Here is a 21907-nt window from a genome sequence, read left to right on the forward strand (position 1 = left end):
CTGCCCAAGAGGGTGACTGAGAAACCACAGCACAGAGGCAAGAGTTAAGCCCCCCTCACCTGAGGTAGTTTTTCAGCCCACTTGTTATTGTCTTATTATCCCACAGTTCAATGTCAATGTCCATATCAGGAGGGGATTTGGGAGCTGAAAAGAATTAAAATAAGATGTTTAAACTGTGCAATTCAAAACATCACTCACACCATTAAGAAAATGGATACTAACATAAGTAGGTCACAGAGAGAGGCATGTATTTCTTAGAATGCCAATGGAGTTAACTTTAGGATTGTTGTTTGCATGAGTTGGTGCAAAGCTCACTCTGACACTGAACCTCAAAGATTTCTTATGGAATATAGTTTTTCAAATCAGATATTTGCTAATTGCTAACATCACAGCACACTTACTATGTATTAGGCTTATAAATAAGGAGGTGAAGGCACAGAGAGTTTAAGCAAATTACCCAAGGTCACAAAGCTTTTAACTGGCCCAGTTAAGATTCCAAGTCAGGCAATCTGAATCCCAGCATCCATAAATCTTATTGTACTTCTAGCTAATCAAAGGATACTTGAGGAAAAGTCCAATATTATAAAAAGGGCCCCTTCTCAAATTCTGATTGTTCATCTATTACAATGGACATTAAAAGCTGAATACAAATATTAATTTTAAATATGACTTGAAAATACTCAAAGACAAGCAATAATCTAGATCTCAAAGAAACCTATGGTTTGAATTTTCTATAAGAATGCAAAAATTAAGTAAGTAACTGGCTTCATCCAAAACTTACAAAATGTGGTATTCATGAGTTTCTGAACTTTGGAGTTCACTCCTCCTATTCGGTAAAGACCTAAAATGGTGATGCCTAATGAGAAGGAAAAATCACAAGAAAATGGCTTAAGACACAGCTTCTGAAGTACAGAATGTTAAAAACTCAGATATATGCCTACACAAAATCTGAAAGCTATGTATCCAATTTTACAGTCTAACTTTAGCAAACCTACCCTGGAAACACCCATCAGACATATATTTCTTAGAGCAGACAATGAACAGTGATTTGAAAGTCTATGAAGAGCTTCAAAATAGCAAAGTACACCTGCTTATTCACCACTACTTGAATATAAAAAAGCATCCAAGATGGAAAGGGATGATCAGTATTTCTCATACTCTGTTTCCTCAGTCACAGAGTCCTGCATGTTGAACAGTTTGATGGAATTGATAGCTTCACTTTAAAGGTGAGGAAACAGATTCAGAGATTTTAGGGAACCTACTTAACTTCTCAGAACTTCTAAGTGGCAGCACCAAAATTTGAATCTAAGTTTAAAGAACTCCAAAGCCCAATAGGAGGTTTTGCTTTAGACAAGTTTTCCTGGAAGTAAAAGGCAACTGGAGAGGACTTCAGGACCGAGGTCATAACTAGAATGAGGAAAGGTGCTGAAATTGTGACAATGACTAAAATCACTCTGAGATATAATGTAGGGAAAGAGGAGAGCTGAATTCAAGCTCCTTAGGAACCTTACCTTCCTAAAGCTTGGAAAAAAAAAACCACAGAGTCTATCAATAAGAAGTAAAGTGAGGCTATATTATGAAAATTCATTAAAAAACAAGTATGTCTGTAGTATGATTTTGCTAAACTGAAGTTCAAAGTATAGTTACTTATGTGTTTGTATAACTTATGATTCATTTATTACTTAAAATAAATCTCCTGTTAATAACTAAGTACATCCTCATTCTGAGCAGTTTCTACATAACAAGGGACCACACAATAGTAACAGTGTACCCATCAGGCAACACTGACCTCTCGTTTCCACAGCTTGAATGCATTTTCTCACAAAGTTGAACCCTGCTTCATTTAAGTACACTGAAAGTAAAAGAAAATCATATTAAGTGTTTATGTTGAACTTGCATTCCTGCTTCAGATGGCTCTGTAGTTTCATGGCTTGATGGCACAGGGGTTGTTACTGAATTTATCAAATATTTTGGTTAGCATATGAATTTTTATTTGGGGGTAGAAGTGAAGGAGGGAGGTTCACATTCACCAACGTTTTTATATCAACTTGCTTCATTAGAAACATAGATCTAATAATAATTATATTATTAGATATAATTAATAATTATATTACATAGCTATTCACATATTTTTTTCCCATGAGATTCTCAAAACAACATTATGAGGTAGAGAGAAAGCTCTGCAATCTTAAGATGGTTCACCAAGTTGCTGAAAACTGCTTTTCTTTGTTCTAAGATCTAGAGCCACATTTTAACTCAGGTCTCCTGAATTCAGGCTCAATGTTCTATTCTATTGCATTTTGAATCATACTCAAAATAATTCAAAATATGCTTAGTAAGTCTGTTAAAAATCCCCCAAAGATCCTCCATTATGAAACAGCAATTTATTTTCATTGCTTTTTGACAGATTTTCTTTAGATTTTTCAAATTTTCTTAAGGTTTGGGGGCCAGATCAAGTTAGATTACTTGTTTAAAGAGAAAGGATTTAAAAATACCAAATAACACTCAGAGGAAAAATTTAAAAAAATTTTGATACTATAATAAAATTTTTCATCAGATGTGGTGTACATATTGTATTTCTTAATATTCCCAAATCATAATATATGAAGACAATTCAAACCAATAGAAAATTAAAACTGGTTTCCATTTAAAGATGGTGGATTAAATACATCCATGTAACTATACAGATTCACAGACAAAAAAATATATATCAAAAAATTATGCTAAAAAAAATAGGTGCCAGGATAGACAAAAAACTTTGAAGAAATCCTAGACAACGAAAATCACTGAAACTGAATTGACTGAATAATTTGAGAAGTCTGAGATTAGAAATGAGAAATCAAAAAACTAGAAGTACTACAATGCGATATCACCCCATACCTGTCAGAATGGCCATCATCAAAAAAACAAAAAAACAAAAACACAAGTAACAACTGTTGCCAAGGATGTAAAGAAAAGAGAATCCTTGTATACTGTTGGTAGGAATGTAAACTAGTGCAGCCACTGTGGAGAACAGTATGGAGGTTTCTCAAAAAACTAAAAATAGAACTAGCATATGACTCACCAATTCCACTCCTGGGTATATATCCAAAAAAACCCAAAATATTAATTCAGAAAGATACATGTACCCCAATGTTCACTGCAGCATTATTTACAATTGCCAAGATATGGAAACAACCTAAGTGTCCATCAGCAGATGAATGGATAAAGAAGATGTGGTATACATACACACAATGGAATACTACTCAGACATAAAAAAGAATAGCAGCAATTGGGTATTATGCTAAGTGAAACAAGTCAGACAGAGAAAGACAAATACTGTATGATATCACTTACATGTGGAATCTAAAAAATACAACAAACTAGTGAATATAACAAAAAAGAAGCAGACTCACAGATATAGAGAACAAACTAGTGGTTACCAGTGGTTACCTGTGGAATCTAAAAAATACAACAAACTAGTAAATATAACAAAAAAAGCAGATACAGATATAGAGAACAAACTAGTTGCTACCAGTGGGGGAGGAGTGAGAGGTACAAACTATTGGATGTAAGATAGGCTCAAGGGTGTATTGTACAAAATGGGGAATATAGCCAAAATTTTGTAATAATTTTGTAAATGGAAAGTAACCTTTAAAAATTGTATAAAAATTTTTTAAAAATTAAAAAAATCTAGAGGTACTGACTTGGTAGAATATTTATTATACATTGTTAGGCAAAAAAAAGTAATCTATAGGACAATACAACAAAATTTCTTAAAACATAAAATTTGAGGGTACGAATGTTTCTATTTTCCTAGGAAAAAGCTCTAGAAAGATCCATGCAAATTGCAAGTAAGAAAGAAAAGGACAGAAAGTAGAAATTGTCATTTTTACTCATTGGATTTTGTACTATTTTATATATCTTTTAAATTAGTTTTTAGAAATAAAAAATAGATTTAAACATGTAAAAATGCCAAAACTAAAATATATATTGCTACCAATAGGAACTGGCTTATTTATTTGTGTGTCCCCAGTGCCCTAGATGTCAAGGGAACAGAACTCAGTGAATGCTTTGGGTGAACTCAACATACAAGAATGAATGGCCATTAATCAAGCATCTTTCTAGAGCTGACTACCTACATGAGAGAGGAGCTTCTTTGGGCACCAAGAAGGGATTGCTTACTTCCAATAACCCAAAATACCAAGCACAGCATTATAGTATGAATACATTCAGATAATTTAAAATATTTATTGAACATAGGAAAAAAACAGGTAGAATGGAGAAGTAAGGAATCAATTATTAATTTTGATTTTTAATAACAGAAACTGAGCCAAAAAATGTAACCCTGGTAAAAATGATACACTAGCATTTTGTATCAATTAAAACTGCAAGTTCCTGACATTTATAACATTTGGTTCTTGAGGTCACATTTTTCAACTTTTCAATAAAAAGTATTAAAAGAAAGAGAAATCCATTTTTTAAAAATTTCAATAAAACCTGCCCTTGGCTAAATGAACAAAAATAATTGTGATATATAAAAATAGATTTTCTTTAAATATCCATTTTGAGAAAAATAAGTAATAACCAGGCTATATCTTGAAGGTATACTGGGATATTTGGTGGCAATACCCCATTCTATCCTAGTAAACCAGTATCACAGGCTAATTATGAAGAAGAAAATCTTACAAACATTCAGGCTGACTGCCAGGTCATTCCATGGGTGCCACTGTCCTGAGGTGTCCCATGGACCTTGTGTTTTAGCTCTCTTCACGTGAGTAAATAAAACATTATCGATCAATTCAGAAATGTGAAAAAATACACTGTGTTGGCAAAAATAACCATGCATTTTTGTTTTGTTTCCTTTGAACATCCTTTTCTATTGCCTGAAAGAGTATAGAGAGGTTCCATGGTGCAGAGGTAGCACCCAGCTTTGCTTAGAGCCAGGCAAACCTGGGATGGATCTCAGCTCTACTATTTACTGCTGTGTGGATAGAAGTGTGCCTATTAACTTTTATGAACTCTAGTTCTTTCATCTATAAAATGAGGGAAATAACAATACCTATGTTAAAGAGCTGTAGTAAGATGAAGACAAAATCCACATGAAGCACTGAAGAGTGGAAAACAATGGAACAAACCTAATCAGATGCTAGTTTCCTTCCCCATGTGCTCCTATCCACACATCACTGAGAAACAGAAGAAGAAACGGTAAAAAAAAAAAAAAGGGTCAGCCACTAGTACTAACCAGATGAAAGAGACAGTAGTTACTCTCCCATTTAGCAGCTGTATTACTGGACACAGTTTTAATCTCTCTCATCCTCAGATTCCTCTTCTATACAGTAAGGATAATAGTAGTATTGTCTTCACAGGGCTATTCACAGATGAAATACGTTAACATTTGCAAAGCTCCTAGAATAGTACTTGGAATATAGTAAGTGCTGCAGAAGTGTTGGCTGTTATCATCATCATCATCATTATTGGCTAGAGGAGAATATAAAATCTACACATGTCAATCACATGTATTCTTCGGGCCTGGCAGAAGTCACGGGGGCTTGAGGTACTATCTGCCAGAAGTGTTATTTTTCAGAGGCATACTAGATCACTTATTTTTAAAATATTTGGGGCCAGGGCAATTATCTATTTTTTTCTTTTAATATAAATTTATTTATTTATTTTTGGCTGCGTTGGGTCTTCGTTGCTGCGCGTGGGCTTTCTCTAGTTGTGGTGAGCAGGTTGTACGCTTCGTTGTGGTGAGCGGACTTCTCATTGTGGTGTCTTCTCTTGTTGCCGGAGCACGGGCTCTAGGCGTGCGGGCTTCAGTTGTTGTGGCATGCGGGCCTCAGCAGTTGTGGCTCGCGGGCTCTAGAGCGCAGGCTCAGTAGTTGTGGCACACGGGCTTAGTTGCTCCGTGGCATGTGGGATCTTCCCGGACCAGGGATCGAACCCGTGTCCCCTGCATTGGCAGGGGGATTCTTAACCCCTGCACCACCAGGGAAGCCCACAATGATCTATTTCTTTAAAAAAATGGAGATCAGGCATAAACCACTCAGGCCCTGTGAATCTAGCTGACCACTGAAGAGACAACAAGTTGGATATTCAGATATATGTCCCTATACTCTCATTAAACGTCAATAATCACAATGAACAAACACATCCTCTCATTGGAACGGAACTGTAGTAGCCTGGGATTACTTCACTCATATTTGCTACTCCTTCCTGCAGGAAGATTATGTTTCTTAGCTCCCTCTAAGACAGACTTGGTCATATGATATGCACTAGCCAACAAAATATGAATGGAAGTCACAAATGTCATTATCCATCAGCTAGGAAGAGCTGGTATGTATTGTGGAAGCCTGCCATTTTTTTCCCCCCTCTGGTACAAGATCATCAATGTTACAGAGAGAAGGTACTACATGAGCTTGGGTTTTAGAGTAAAAATTATGTATAAGAGAATCACAGCTGACCTGAATGGACATATCGCATATTCAAGAGATGAACGTTTATTGTGGTTAAGTCTCTGAGACCACAGCATACCCTGGCCAGTTCTGATTTAATCATGTATAACTTAAACAGATTGCTATGGCAAAAAGGACTAAATGGAATAAAGCCAATCCCACACACTTCGCTTTTCCTCGCTTATCTGGTATTTATCCGAGTTTCTGGCTACTGATTTGTCAATTCATATAAAAAGGCAGCACTCCTTCATGGCTGCCTTACAAACTACTGATCAACAGTGCCTTCATGCAAGCACTCAGCAGTTTCTGCTGAGGTCCGAGGAAAAGAAGGCGATATGGCTTAAACAGGCTTTAACACCCTCTGTCTCCCAGTGAGTGATGGAGGAGGAAGTCACAAGGAGTGGTGCTTCTGAGGGAAGTCAGAGACAAACACATTTGGTAAAGGAAATCTTTCCACCTTCCAAAGTCATGAAGGGGTTACTACACTTAGTATGCTAGTGTTAATGAAAATTCAGCAAAAATAGGTCTCTATAGCTTAAAAAAGAAAAACTGGGAACTCAATGTTCAAATGAGAAGTCAGTGGAAGGGGTTCTTACTAAATAAAATCACACCATTAAAAGCTGATAATTTATCCTGATTCTTTCTTTAGTGGAGGGCAAGTACTCCTGCTGCAGCGGTAGAGAGGGGAGCATATCCATCTGTCTGAAGTACGAACTACTGAATCAGGGCTCAGCGCCTGGCCCAGAGCAGGCAGCCAACACGTGCTTACTGAGCCATAGCTGGCTAGTTATTGGTTTGTAGCTGGCTTGCTCAAGTACCCTCTCTGGCTTCTACAAGGGTTAGAGCTTATCAGCTAACAAGAGTTGCTTTTGTCAGCTCCTCTCCAGGGCTCTTACCCCAGCCCAGTATCCCTCCGTAGACAGGACCAGAGGGGTATGCAGAATACAACTACCACAAATTCCCAGGAATTGAAATCCTACAATATTAATGATACCTGGCCTTTGGGGGTAAAGCAGAAGATTGGCTAACGTAAAGAACTTAATTTAGTCAATCAAAAGTTAAGTAGAAACATTACTATTTCCCTCCAGCAACTATTCAGGGCTAAAATTTTTATTGAAACTCAAGTAAAGTTTCCATAAGGCAGTTTAGCAGCACAAAAGCTATTAATCTCAACAGAATTCAAAAAGCCAAGAGGAAAAAAAAAAGAAAGAATTGTTTTCCATGCAGCTAACAAAGCAAAAGTCCTTGTACCTTCAATTTCCTAGTAATTAAAAACCCAGCATGTCCTTACAGATGTAATCTACTTGGCCTTACAATACATTCTCAGGGTTGACAAAACAAAGCAGCACTTGTCTTTAATTTCCAGTTCACATTTCTAGTCTGCCATTTCAGATTAAAAGGCCCCTATCACAGACAACTAATATCATACTATATGTGGCTTGAAAGAAACAGGAAAAGAAGATGAGTGCATTTAATGGCGTTTGTGGTTCCCACAGGACATTTTCTCTTTTCCCTAAAGGTAGCAGTTAACTCTCCACAGCCCCGGCCCAAACTATTTTCTCTTTCTGCCCTGCCCATGAAGAAGACTTGAGCTCTGACCCTCTTCCTGGGTCTCAGTGATGGAAACAGAACTGTATTTGCTCAGTGGCCTTGGGGAGAAGAACTGAACTATCTAAATAGCAGTAGGAAGTGCCAAAACATTTGTGACAGATGGCGCTTGCCAAGGATAAGAATGAGTTCACTTTTTCTGTTTGTTGCTGGAGAGAATACATTCCCTGGGCACACATGGGAAAAGCCACTGAAACACAGAGTGGTAGAAATCTGGAGTTGTTGGGAAATTATAAAATTATCTTCTAGTCCAATCCCTTTGATTTTGTACATGAGAACTGAATGTTAGGAGACTTTACCACTACACAGCTGAGTAGTGACTTTTAATAGCAGAAACATCATTTGAAAGAACTTCCTTTTTCTTATTCACAATGATTGGAACAAAGTAGTTCCAAAATGGAGTATCGTTGAACTGAATTGCATGAGAGAATGAGAACTAGAAACCTTTCCTTTCGCAATTCCCAATTTCTCCAGACCTAGGGTAGAGGGACCAGCTGAAAAGCCACCAAATCAAATGTATGTGTGAGTGGGAACAAGGCTCAGGGCACCAAGAGACAGTGCCAGAGAAAGCAAGCCTAGGAAAAAAGGCAACTGCCTCTGTCCCTGTTAACAACTAGTCCCATGATGAAAGTCTCATGACAGAAAAGGTGTCTCAAGACAGGTAATCTGCTTCTTTGAAAAATGAGCTCAAATGGCGGAATTATATTTTCAATGGCACGGCTTGAGGAACAGTTTAGTTCTAATCTTTTTTTTTTTTTTTAGTTCTAATCTTAATTGAGTGATAATCTGTGTAGTAAGTACTCTCAACATAAATCCATTCCCAAAGTCTTATAATTTCAAGAAAAGGATACTGTGGTATATTTTACAACCAGAAAAGTATCTGTGGATTTAATATCCTGTAACTGACCAATGCTCTAGCTTTTTAACTTGATGCTTCTTTCATAAAGATGAGTCAAATCTTCCTTCTCTACTAAATTATGCTAGTCTCATTTACAGCATCTAGATTCTGAAAATGGTAAATTAAGAGTAACCACAAAGTAGGGAGCCTTTTTCAGGTTAGGCTTGTGAAGAGTCTCATTACAGTCACAGCATAGTTTCACTCTCCATTGAACAGCATATGTTCTCTGTATATTCACAGTATGGCCCTATTTTAGGACACTAGATAGTTCTTCGTCTGTCTGTTGCTTTTAGGGTTTTCAGTGAAAGCACAGACTACTCCCAATTGCTGACATTCAAAACAGTTTTTTATCTGAGTTTTATATTTTACCATCCTAAGCTTGATTGTTATCTTCCAAAGTTCAAAAACACACATGCCCAGCAAAACTGAGTTTCCAAAGGATAACAGGAATAATTTAAGATAAGTGGAATCCATCTGAATTACCAAGGCTATAAAGAAGCACTTCTCAAGATGGCAAATGAATCAAGGCTAGTACTGGTTTCAAATACCAACTGCGAGAGAAGTTACAGACTAAAATTGACATAACACCACCTTGGGGGAGAGTCAAGGGTCAAAAAGGGACATAGATCTCAGAAAACAAAATGATGTATAGAAAAATGGTGGAAGGGGCAAACATAAAGAAGACACAAGCTGCTGAACTCATAACATGATGAACTCGCATGATTTATTCAAGATCAGAGAAAGAGGTTTGAGAACTTCACAATCACTGGAATATAATTTTGAACTGAAACAAATAAAATTCTGGACCTATTACTAGGAAGAAAACATGATGCAACTCTGAATAGGATCAAGTGCTTGAATCTGGAATACTGTTTAGCATAAAGATATGTCCTAGGAGTCATTAAATCACTGGAAAAATAGTGGCTGATAAGACACATGATAAAAGAGAAAGGGGTAAAATTACAGCCTGAGGAAGAGATTCAAAAGTCCATTAATAAATTTTAGGCCTTGATATAGTAGATTGTTCAAAATTATATGCAAAAAGATTAAATTCTGAGGACTTGGAAAGGCACTTCATTGCATGTTGGATTGAAAATGTTTAGAAAGCCTCCCTCACGCAAATTGGCAATACCAAAAAGTCCACCCCACAGCAAGGGGGAGCTTAGTTGTAGAAGATGCAATCAATCCTGTGCCTCTACTAGTCAGAGTTTCTTTTATTGGCGGCATATGCCATAGTCTTGACTTTTAAAACAGAGTACTGATTCTGTTCAGGTAAGCAAATACGAATCTCCAAGAATGTGTAAAAACAACCCAAAACAAGTGTAATTTTGGATAACTTGGCTTTATACCAATGTAGCAAGACCTTTTGAAATGACTACGCAATTTCACATGTAACTTCTTAGAACGTTTAGAATACTTAAAAAGATGTTATTTTCTGCATTTATAAGCAAATTTACTACAGTACAAAAGATGCCTGGTGTTTAGGAAGATTATATTATGCCAGAATCACAAATTTGTCTCATTAGGGTGTTGAGTTTGAGAGAATGAAATTTACTAGTTTTGTATTTATAATTTGACATGTCTGTAGGAGCTTGATTGATTAAATGTATAAGTGGGAGAATTTTATCAAATTTATGGAAAAATAAAGAAGTGAAAATGACTTACTTTTAAAATTAGTACATTTATAAATAAGAGCTGTATGTTGATTAAAAATAGGATTAAAGAAACATTATGGCTTAAGACAAAATAATAAAAATAAAACTCAAAAATAGGTTTAAGATTTATAACTTCAAGTACTACCTATTAATAGAGCAAAGGTAATTTAAAGATTCTTTTCATGATCAAAATCTCCCCCTGGGCAATAAAAGCCTAGTGGCACTGAGTAAGAATAAGAGCAAATATGTGCTGAGCACACATCTCAGGGAAGGCCTGCATGGAGAACTATGGAGAAGAGATGGAATCTGTCACCAGGAGTTCAGGGAACTGGGTGGAAAACTGATACATCATATCAAGAGCCAGAATGTGATAAATCATACAAACACATGGACGCTCAGACACCTATTTCTCTGAAACACGTATCAATTTATAATTACACATGGTGGCACAGTGATGTTTCAGGTGCCTAAGACTACAGGAAAGCTGATTTCCAGAAGAGTGAGCCTTTACTACAAGAAGCACAAACTCCCTCCATCACAGCATAAGTACATTTGATAACTTTCTCACTCAAATTACCTAGTTATGATAAAACCCCTAGTTCCAAGGTGCATTAAGTATCAAATATATTCTGATTGACTTGACCACGTCCCCATTCAAAAGCTCTATTCAATATCATATATATATTCATTTGTTTTTCAGGAAGGATTTGTCCTTGAGTAGGTTCATTTGAATTTGAAAGGACTATCTTTATACTGGATATGAACAATGAAACCAATGTTAGAAAACATTTCAAACTCTACTCAAATGCAAATTACACAACAGATTACTTTTTAGGTAATTGTTTAGAATGAACATTCAGTACTTACAAACCTCTTATCGGTTGGTTAATGTTTCCCTGATTAGATAAAAGTGGGCAATGATAGATTTTATACTGATCACTCTGATTGGCAAAAAAGAAAGGAACACAAGAATAAAAACTGGAAATATTATTTTAACTCTTTAACATTAAAGGTATTTTAAATTATTCATTTTCTTTTGATAATTTCTGAAATTAATCACTAGGAAGCATTTCTTCCAGATAAAATGATAGGCTTTTGCATACACTCAATATTTATTACTTTCAAATGAGTGCTTTCCCAGTTTTTATTGTTACTCCATTCTAACTTGTATTTTAATAACAATCCAAAAGTCAGGCTTGTTAAGGCTGTTTTAAAAATAAATTTAGACATCATGAAAGTCAATTGAGTTAAATAAAATTTGAAAGTGCTTTAAAGGATATACACATAACCTTAGAAACATATAACATTTGATTTTAAATGTCAAATAATTTGACTATGTAAATTACATATGAAGATACCCTAAACTAACCAAGGATTAAAGGTGGCAGATGACTAAAAAGGATTCAGAATATGATGGAAAATACATAAAATGTGTTCATTCAGAATGGTTTGACACAAATTCAGTAATAATACAGCCACAACGTGTTTTCCTACATATCCCATGTGTTATGACAATGTCCTTATACTTCACAATCTTGGGCACAATCTTCTAAAATTAGCAGTGTTCATATCTTCAGTTTTGTAAATTGGAGCAGAGAAAATAAGATAAAGAAACCCTCTATTGCCATTAAAAAAAAATCAAACTAAATATCAATTGCCTCAAATCTCTTTCTGGGATAAAGCAGGGTACATACTTATAGGTAATAAACACCAACTAAATAAAATAATTTTGGTTACTATAAAGCCCAGTAGTTAGTAGTTTTAACATGAGAAACTTTGAATGAAAATTTCAAATTTGCTGAGTACCATCAGATCAAAGGTGTACTACTATGATTGTTCCAGAGTTAACTTTTAATATTACATAATACCTCTGTGATAAAAATAACTACATGATGGGGGTTGGGTTAAGATGCCAGCATAGGAAGATCCTGAATTCACTTCCTCCCATGGACACACCAAATCTACAACTACATATGGATCTGAAAAAGACCTGAAAACTAGCTAAACAGCCCCTCCACAACAAAGGATAAAAGGACCACATCAAGATGGGTAGGAGAGTCAGAAGTGCAGTCTCACCGAAAACCTCACCTCTGGCACAGCAACCCACAAGCACAAGGGATCTCACAAATATGGAACTTCTCCCTGAGGAGCTAGGGGTTCGTGCCCCACATCAGGTACCCCAACGCTTACAACCTGCACTGGAGAGATGAGTGCCCAATACTTTTGGCTTTGAAAACCAACAAAAGGATGTGGGGACAGAAAAGTTTGCTCTTAAAGGGCTCACGTGCAGACTCATTCACCTCAGGACCCAGTGCAAAACCAAGTTTGAAAAGCTCCTAGACCATACATGAAGGAGATTCATTAGCTAAGAGTAAAGGGTCTACAGAGGTCTTTGGGACTTTCTCCTGGGACAGAGGTGCTGGTGAGCACCATTTTTGTGCTCTCACTCCACACTGCTAGAGTTAAAGGACCTGACTTGCCTCCCCGCTCTCCTCTGGTCCCACTGAAGCCAGGGGGGCTTACCCCACCCTCACGTGTCCCTGTAGCTCTGCTGCAGCCCGTTATCTCACACTGCCCCCATGTGTGCCTGTGGCCTTGAGGCAGGAGATAGATGGGCCCCAGGCTGAGCAGCTGGAGTCTGTCCTCTATGGACAGATACTCCAAGATGAAGACAATAACGGGAGGGAGGAGAAGCTGAGCCCTGCCCCAGTAAGAAATAAAGAGACCACATATTCTTCATTCTTGAAGTCAAGGAGACCTTCCTGACTATACATGCACAGAAAGGCTCCTTGGAGGTCAAAAGGGAGGAGGTGTCACTCCATAGTAAGTGATGTCAACCTACCCATAGGCCTCTTCGCTAGAATCCATCTTGGCTAAGAGATGTGCGCGCACACATGGGAGGACCTTGAGATAAACCAAATACGGATTCAGAGCCAGGCAAAGCAAGATGACTGGCCAGAAGAAATGCCCCATATAAGTGATTCAAACTACCACAAGGGTGCGACTCTCTCTGAGTCAGCCTGAGTCTATTCACGTGTACCTTTTTTCCTCCTAATAAACACTTTACTTGTTTCACTACTTTCTGTTTCTTTGTGGGAATTCAAGGCCAGGGGCCTTGTCACTGGCCACTGTACCTCATGGTCTAGTGGCTAGGATTAGCACTCTCACTGCCATGGCCTGACTTCAATCTCTGGTTGGGCAACCGAAATTCTGCTTCAAGCCGCTGCAGGCTGAGGTCACCCAAGATCAGCCTCACTGTGACCATCATGTGCTTCTGCAGCACCACTGCAGCCAGCAGTCCCACCCCAGGCTCTCCTGTGACCCATGAAGCCAGCAGGCACATGCATTCCACGTGCGAGACAGCCCTTGAGCACCTGGCTATGGTGTCCAGGGAGGCTTGCATTTCTGGGCCTTATGGCTCTGAAATAATTGAGGAGACAGTTCATGGTATGGAACCACCCCTAAGACACTGATAGCATACTGAAACACACTCCCAGACTTCCTGTGAAAAAGCCCTATTTACTTGTCCCAGAGCTTAAGCCTGAGGGGAAGGCTTCAAGTTTACCACACACCTAGAAGCTATGGAGGAGCTCTCGGGGAGTACAGACTGGGGGATGTCACCTTTGCACTATCCCTTGGCCTCGTGACAGATCACCTGTACCTCCCAGACAGGAGTTTATGCACTCATTTGGAGCCCTGTCTTTTGCAACTGTCACCAAGGGGACACCTCCAAATCACCTGGTCTTGAGGCCAGTAGGGAGTTACAACCATGGTCACACAATATTATATATATATATGTGTTCTTTAAAAGCTGCTACCTGAGGGTCTTCCTTCCAAACAGCCTGAAACTAGGTGTGGAATTAGATCCCTCCCTTTGGAACACTGATAGGTCTTGGCACAACCTCTGGGACTTACCAAGAAAAAAATTAAACTGCTTAGATAATTACAAATGTTCCAGAGACAACAAACAGTTAGGGCAGGGTTGAAAAATCAGGTTCATCTCCTACACGGGGCCACTCCTTCAAGACTGGGAGAGGTAACTGTATTGCCTAATATGTAGAAACAAACACAGAGAGATAAGCAAAATGAGAAAACAGAGGAATATGTCCCAAACAAAAGAAAAGATAAAAATCCAGGAAAAAAAAACCTTGCTGAAATGGAGGTAATTTACCTGCTAAAGAGTTTAAAGTAATGGACATAGAGATGCTCACTGATCTCTTGGAAGAAAAGATGAACACAATGAGAACTTCCACAAAGAGATAGAAAATAAAAGTAAGTACCAAAAATAAATCACGGAGCTGAAGAATACTGTAACTGAAAACAAAAATACACTAGAGGTTTTCAATAGCAGACTAGATGAAGCAGAAAGGATCAGCAACCTGGAAGACAGGACAGTGGAATTCATCCTAACAGATCAGAAGGAAAAAAAAAAAAAGATTACTTAAGAGACCTATGGTGCAACATCAAGAGGAATGACATTTTCATTGTAGGGGTCCCAGAAGGAGAATAGAGAGAAAAAGGGGAAGAACATTTATTTGAAGAAATAATGGCTAAAAACATCCCTAATTGGGGGAAAGAAACAGACATTGAAGTCTAGGAAGCACAGAGAATTCCAAATAAGATGAACCCAAAGAGATCCAAAACAAGCACATTATAATTAAAATATCAAAAGTTAAAGACAAGGAGAGAATCATAAAAGAAGCAAGAGAAAAACAACTTGCTACATATAAAGGAAGCCCCATAAGATTAACAGCTGATCTTTCAGCAAAAAATTTAAAGTCCAGAAGGGAATGGCACAATATATTCAAAGTGTTGAAAAGAAAAAACTTTCAACCAAAAATATTCTACAGGCAAGGTTATCATTCAGAACTGAAGGAGAGATAAAGAGTTTTCTACAGAAGCAAAAGCTAAAGGAGATCATCAACACTAAATCTGCCTTACAAGAAATGTTAAAGGGACTTCTTCAAGATGAAAAAAAAGGGTATTAAATAGTAACAAGAAAACATAAAAAAGTCAAAATCTCATGGGTAAAGGCAAATATATAGTAAAGTTAGTGGATTAACCATTTATAAAGCTAGTATAAAGGTTAAAAGACATAAGTAGTAAAGTAAACTGTAACTACAATAATTAAGGGATACAAAAACAAGATGTAAATATAACATCAAAAACATAAAATGAGGGTGGGAGAAGTAAAACTGTACAGTTTTTAGAATGTGTCCAAACTTAAGTTGCTATCAGCTTATAACAGAGTACTATACACACACACACACACACGTAGTTTTTCTATATATGAACCTCATGGAAACCACAAACCAAAAACTTATAGTAGACACACTAAAGATAATGAGTAAGAAATCTATACACAACATGAAAGAAAGTCATCAAACCACAAAGGAACAGAGCAAGAAAACAAAGAAAGGAACAGAGAAGAACTATAAAAACAGCCAGAAAACAAATTGCAAAATGGCAATAAGTACATACTTGTTAATAACTACTTTAAATTTAAATGGACAAAATTCTCCAATCAAAAGCCATAGAGTGGTTGAATGGATTAAAAAACAAGACACAATTATATGTTGCCTACAAGAGATTCAGTTCAGATCTAAGGACACAAACAGGCTGAAAGTGAAGGGATGAAAAAAGAAAAGGAAACAAAACAAAAACAAAAGGAAAACTGGTGTAGCTATACTTATATCAGACAAAACAGACTTTAAGACAAAGACTGTAATAAAAGACAAAGAAGGGCATTACAGAATGATAAAGGAGTCAATCCAACAAGAGGTTATAACATTTTAAAATATATATGAAACAACATAGGAGCACCTTAATATAGAAAGCAGATATTACCAGACCTAAGGGGAGAACCTGACAGCAATACAATAATAGTAGGGGACTTTAACACCCTACTTCCATCAATGGACAGATCATCCAGACAGAAAATAAGGAAACACCGGCCTTAAACATCATATTAGACCAGATATACTTAATAGACACATATAGAACATACCATCCAAAAGCAGCAGAATACACATTCTTCTCAAGTGCACATGGAACATTCTCCAGGATAGATTACATTTTATGCCACAAAACAAATATCAATAAATTTAAGAAGACTGAAATCATATAAAATATCTTTTACAACCACAATGGTACGAAACTGGACCTACAAGAAGAAAACTGGAAAAATCACAAATACGTGGAGATTAAATAACATGCTACTGAACAACCAATGGGTCAATGAAGAAATCCGAGGGGAAATCAATAAATAATATGAACAATGAAAATGGAAATACAACATTCCAAAATCTATGGGACAAAGCAAAAGCAGTTGTAAGAGGGAAGTTTATAGCAATACAGGCCTACCTAAAGAAAAAAGACAAATCTCAAACAATCTAACTTTGAACCTAAAGTAAGTAGAAAAAGAAGAATGAAGTCCAAAGGCAGTAGAAGGAAGGAAACAATAAAGATCAGTGTGAAAATAAATAAAACAGAGACTAAAAAAATATTTAAAAAATCAATGAAACCAAGAGCTAGTTCTTCGAAAAGATAAACAAAATGGACAAATCTTTAGCTAGACTAACCAAGAATAAAAGAGAGAGGGTTCAAATAAGTAAAGTCGAAAATGAAAGAGGAGAAATTACAACCGATACCAGAGAAATACAAAGGATCATGAGAGACTACTAAGAACAATTATATGCCAACAAGTTGGATAACCTAGAATATAGAAACATATCATCTTCCAAGACTTAATTATAAAGAAATAAAATATCTGAATAGACTGATTATTAGTACAGAGATTGCAAAAAAATCCCAACAAACAAAAGTACAGGATCAGAGAGTGTCACCCATGGATTCTATCAAACATCCAAAGATTAAATACTTATCCTTCTCAAACTCATCCAAAAATTGAAGAAGAGGGAACATTTCCAAACTCATTTTATGAGGCCAGCATTATCCTGATACCAAAATCAGACAAGGGCACCACAAAAAAGAAAATTATAGGCCAATACCCCTGATGAAAATAGATGTAAAAATCTTCAACAAAATATTAGCAAACTGAATTCAACAATATATAAAAAGAATCATACAACATGATCAAGTGAGACTTATTCCAAGGATGCAAGGCTAGTTCAACATCCACAAATCAATAAACATGATACATACATTTACAAAATGAAGGATAAAAATCATATGATCATTTCCATAGATGCAGAGAAAGCATTTGACAAAATTCAACTTCCAATTATGATAAAAACTCTCAACACAGTGGGTATAGAGGGAACATACATTGACATAATAAAGGCCATATATGACAAGTCCACAGGCAATATCATATTCAATGGTGAAAAGCTGAAAGCTTTTTCTTCAAGATTAGAAACTACAGAAGGATGCCCACTCTCACTACTTTTATTCAACATAATATTGGAAGTCCTAGACACAGAAATTAGGCTAAAAAAAAAGAAATAAAAGGAATCCCAATTGGAAAGGAAGAAGAAAAAATGTCACTATTTGCAGATGACATGATACTGTATAGAGAAAACAAACTATAGACTCCACCAAAAAAACCTCTTAGAACTAATAAATGAATTCAGTAAAGTTGCAGGATACAAAATCAATATACAGAAATCTGTTGCATTTTTATACACTAATTACAAAATATCAGAAAAGGTAACTAAGAAAACAATCCCATTTACAACTGCATCAAAAAGAGTAAAATACCCAGTAATAAATTTAACCAAGGAGGTGAAAGATGTACATTGAAAACTCTAAGACACTGATGATAAGATGACACATACAAATGGAAGGGTATACCATGCTTATGAATTGGAAAAATGAATATCATTAAAATGACCGTACTACCCAAGGCAATCTGTGGATTCAATGCAATCCCTATCATTTATCACAGAAGTAGAACTAATAATTCTAAAATTGTATGGAACAATGAAAGACCCTGAATAGACATAGATAAAAGAAATCATGAGAAAAACAAACCAAAAAAAAAAAGACAAAAAAAAAAAAGCTGGAGGTATCAAACTCCCTGATTTCAAACTAAACTATAAAGTTATAGTAATCAATACAGTATGGTATTGGCATAAAAACAGATGCATAAATCAATGGAACAGAGTAGAGGGCCCAGAAATAAACCCACATATATATGAACAAATAATTTATGACAAAGGAGTCAAGAATATACAGTGGGAAAAAGACAGTCTCTTCAATAAATGGTGCTGGGAAAACTGGACAGACACATGCAAAGAAATGAATCTAGACCACTATCTTATTCCACACACAAAAATCAACTCAAAATGGATTAAAACTTAAAATAGTCCTGAATCCATAAAACTTTTAGAAGAAAACATAGGCAATAAGCTCCTTGATATCAGTGTTGGCATGGAATTTTTGAATCTGACCCCAAAAGCAAAGGCAACAAAAGCAAAAATAAACAAGTGGGACTACATCAAACGGAGAAGCTTCTGCACAGCAAAGGAAACCATCAGCAAAATGTAGTGGTGACAGACTGAATGGGAGAAAATATTTGCAAATCATATATGATAAGGAGTTAATATCCAAAATATATAAAGAATTCAAACAACTCAATAGCGAAAAACAATTTGATTAAAAAATGGGCAGAGGATCTATGTAGATATTTTTTCCAAAACACATACAGATGGCCCACAGGCACATGAAAAGATGTTCAACACCACTAATCATCAGAGAAATGCAAATCAAAACCGCAATGAAATATCACCTCCCACCTGCTATAATGGCTATCATCAAAAAGACAAGAAATAACAAGTTTTATAGAGGATGTGGAGAGAAGAGAAACTTTGTACACTATTGGTGGGAAAGTATATTGGTGCAGCCACTATGGAAAATAGTACAAAGGTACTTCGAAGTTTAAGAACAGAGCTACCATATGATCCAGCTATTCTACTTCTGGGTATTTATCCAAAGAAAATGAAAACACTAATTCAAAAAGATATATCCACTGCTATGTTCATTGCAGCATTATTTACAATAGCCAAGATATGGATATAACCTAAATTTCCATTGGTGGAGGACTGGGTAAAGAAGACATGCTATATATACACATTGGACTACTACTCAGACATAAAAAAGGAAACTTTGCCATTTGCAAGAACATGGAGGGACCTCAAAGGCATTATGCTAAGTGAAATAAGTCAGAGAAAGACAAATACCATATGATTTTACTTATATGTGGAATATACAAAACAAAACAAACAAACAAAGAAAATGAAACCAAACTCAGATATAGAGAACAGATTCATGGTTATCAGAAGGGAAGGGGGTTGGAGGGTGGGTGAAATGGGTGAAGGGGGACAATTGTATGGTGACAGATGGTACTAGACTTATTGCAGTAATCACTTCACAGTGTATATAAAGATTAAATTACTATGTTGTACACCTGAAACTAATATGTTATGGTACTTCAACTAAAAAAAAAAAATCTATGTGATAACATTTGAAATAATTATTAAAATGACTTACTTTCTTCTTTCTTGCTAATAATCGCAGGCAGAGTATAAATCTAAAAAACAAAGGAAGTCAGTCAGTTACTTGCAATTAATGACCCAGCACAGAAGATTACCAGGGTGATATTGGTACAATGACACACAAAGGGAGTGTCTTGATTTCAAGGTCTTACAACTACTGTGTCCACAATGCCATCTCCCCAGCCCGACTTCCAATCTTGCCTCCCACTCCTTTCCATCCCCGGCTGTGTTGCCCTGGGCAAAGTTTTACCTCTTTCCCTCTGATCTAAGCATCTCATTCTATTCTCCAACATGATGCATAATTTCCCTTCTTCAGGAAGTATCTCATGATGGATTTCACCTGATTGTTCCTTCCTTAAATTATCTGCTTAGTGTTTATTTCTCAGTGTGTACAATCCTAACTTGTACTTGTTGAGCTATCACACTGTCTTCTAAATTTCTTCTAGGTCAGGGCTTGCCCCTCAACTGTTAGTGGTAAAGAACCAAGTTCCTTTGTTTTTAATTTTTAATCTGTCGCTGACTGACATTTTTATAAATCACAATAAAATTTAAAGGTAATACACATAATAAAGAATAGATGCAGAGTCCAAACATTTTATTATTAAATTCAACAGATGTAAAATGACTTCTCATTGCTATAAAATTGTCCAGATGCTTAATCATAATCTCTGCACTCATCTTATTGTAGCCTGGTAACGGTTTGTAGGATAGACTCAGTCTGGGGACCACATTTTGTGTAGCTCTGTTGTTGCATAGGTACTTTTCAGAAGAATGGTCACAGGTTCTCTGCCATTTAAAAGATAGTTTTCAAGGGACAGGCTGGGGTATCCTATTTGCTCTGTGTGCTCATCCCTCTAATCATTTATTGCAGTGTTCTTCACAGAAGTCATCAATGATTTATTCCCTTTTTTATATAAGCCTCCCTGATAATTTTAAGTAAATTATGTCAACATCAAAATAACTATTATAAAAATGGGGATCTGGATAGAGGGAAAATGTCAAGCCACAAACAGTTTTAGCAAAGGAGACTTTTAAACAATGGTCTAGGACCAGGATTAGTTCTTTCCCTGAAACTTTTTCATCATGCTGATCATAAAGCCTAGCACAGGCCTTGCAGAGTGGGCACTCAAGAATTATTAACTAAATAAAATAATCTAATCAATGTAGCCAAATTAATGATTATAAGTAATTTTTTAAAAGTAATTTTAGGGTTTTAAATTAGTCCTGGAAGTCCCCTGGGGAAACGAATTCAGAAGTTGGTGTTATGTGCCAGTGACACAACACTAGGAAAACAGTAAGAGTCTCTACTCCTCTGATTTGCTATTTTAATATTTTCAAATACACTATAGACATATAAAATTTTTTTCAGATGTACTTTGCAATTATTAGAACAATGAAATCTAAATTATAGAATATGTCATATTCCTACCGGTTCCTTCCCATCCATGGCTTCAAGCCAGAGTTTCCGATTAGCTTCTGAAAAGGCTTGCAATGTGATGATTCCGTGCCTATTAAAAAATATTTTATATATTCAATTTACTACTTTTATGCCTTTACACATTTATTATTTTTAAAAAATTCTTAGCTAACTTTAAAAGTAAAATTTGAAGAAAAAGCAGGAAAGAGAAAAAAGAAATGAGAAGAGAGAAAAGAAGATAGGAAAGAGAAGAAAAAAGAAGGAATTTTTAAAATGAAATCAATAAGTGTTTTAGGTATAAGACTATCTGAAGGAGCTTAGGCTCAAACTATTTCCCCTGAAATGACCAAAAAGGATGAAAAGCTACATTCACAGAAGTT

General features: G+C 36.2%; 1 protein-coding gene across 1 annotated transcript in view; it reads right to left on the minus strand.

Moving 5' to 3' along the window:
• The window catches only part of ARHGAP42 (Rho GTPase activating protein 42), a 277391-nt gene that overhangs the window by 24322 nt on the left and 231162 nt on the right, over window positions 1–21907 (minus strand). The window contains exons 11-15 of the mRNA XM_061202658.1: window positions 21540–21618; window positions 20106–20145; window positions 1790–1852; window positions 782–856; window positions 60–144 (exon numbers count right to left, since the gene is read on the minus strand). Of these exons, the coding sequence (XP_061058641.1) occupies window positions 60–144; window positions 782–856; window positions 1790–1852; window positions 20106–20145; window positions 21540–21618 (342 nt within the window). The remainder of the gene's footprint in view (window positions 1–59; window positions 145–781; window positions 857–1789; window positions 1853–20105; window positions 20146–21539; window positions 21619–21907) is intronic.

This window comes from Eubalaena glacialis, chromosome 10, assembly GCF_028564815.1.
Source record: "Eubalaena glacialis isolate mEubGla1 chromosome 10, mEubGla1.1.hap2.+ XY, whole genome shotgun sequence".
NCBI classification, from domain to species: domain Eukaryota; kingdom Metazoa; phylum Chordata; class Mammalia; order Artiodactyla; family Balaenidae; genus Eubalaena; species Eubalaena glacialis.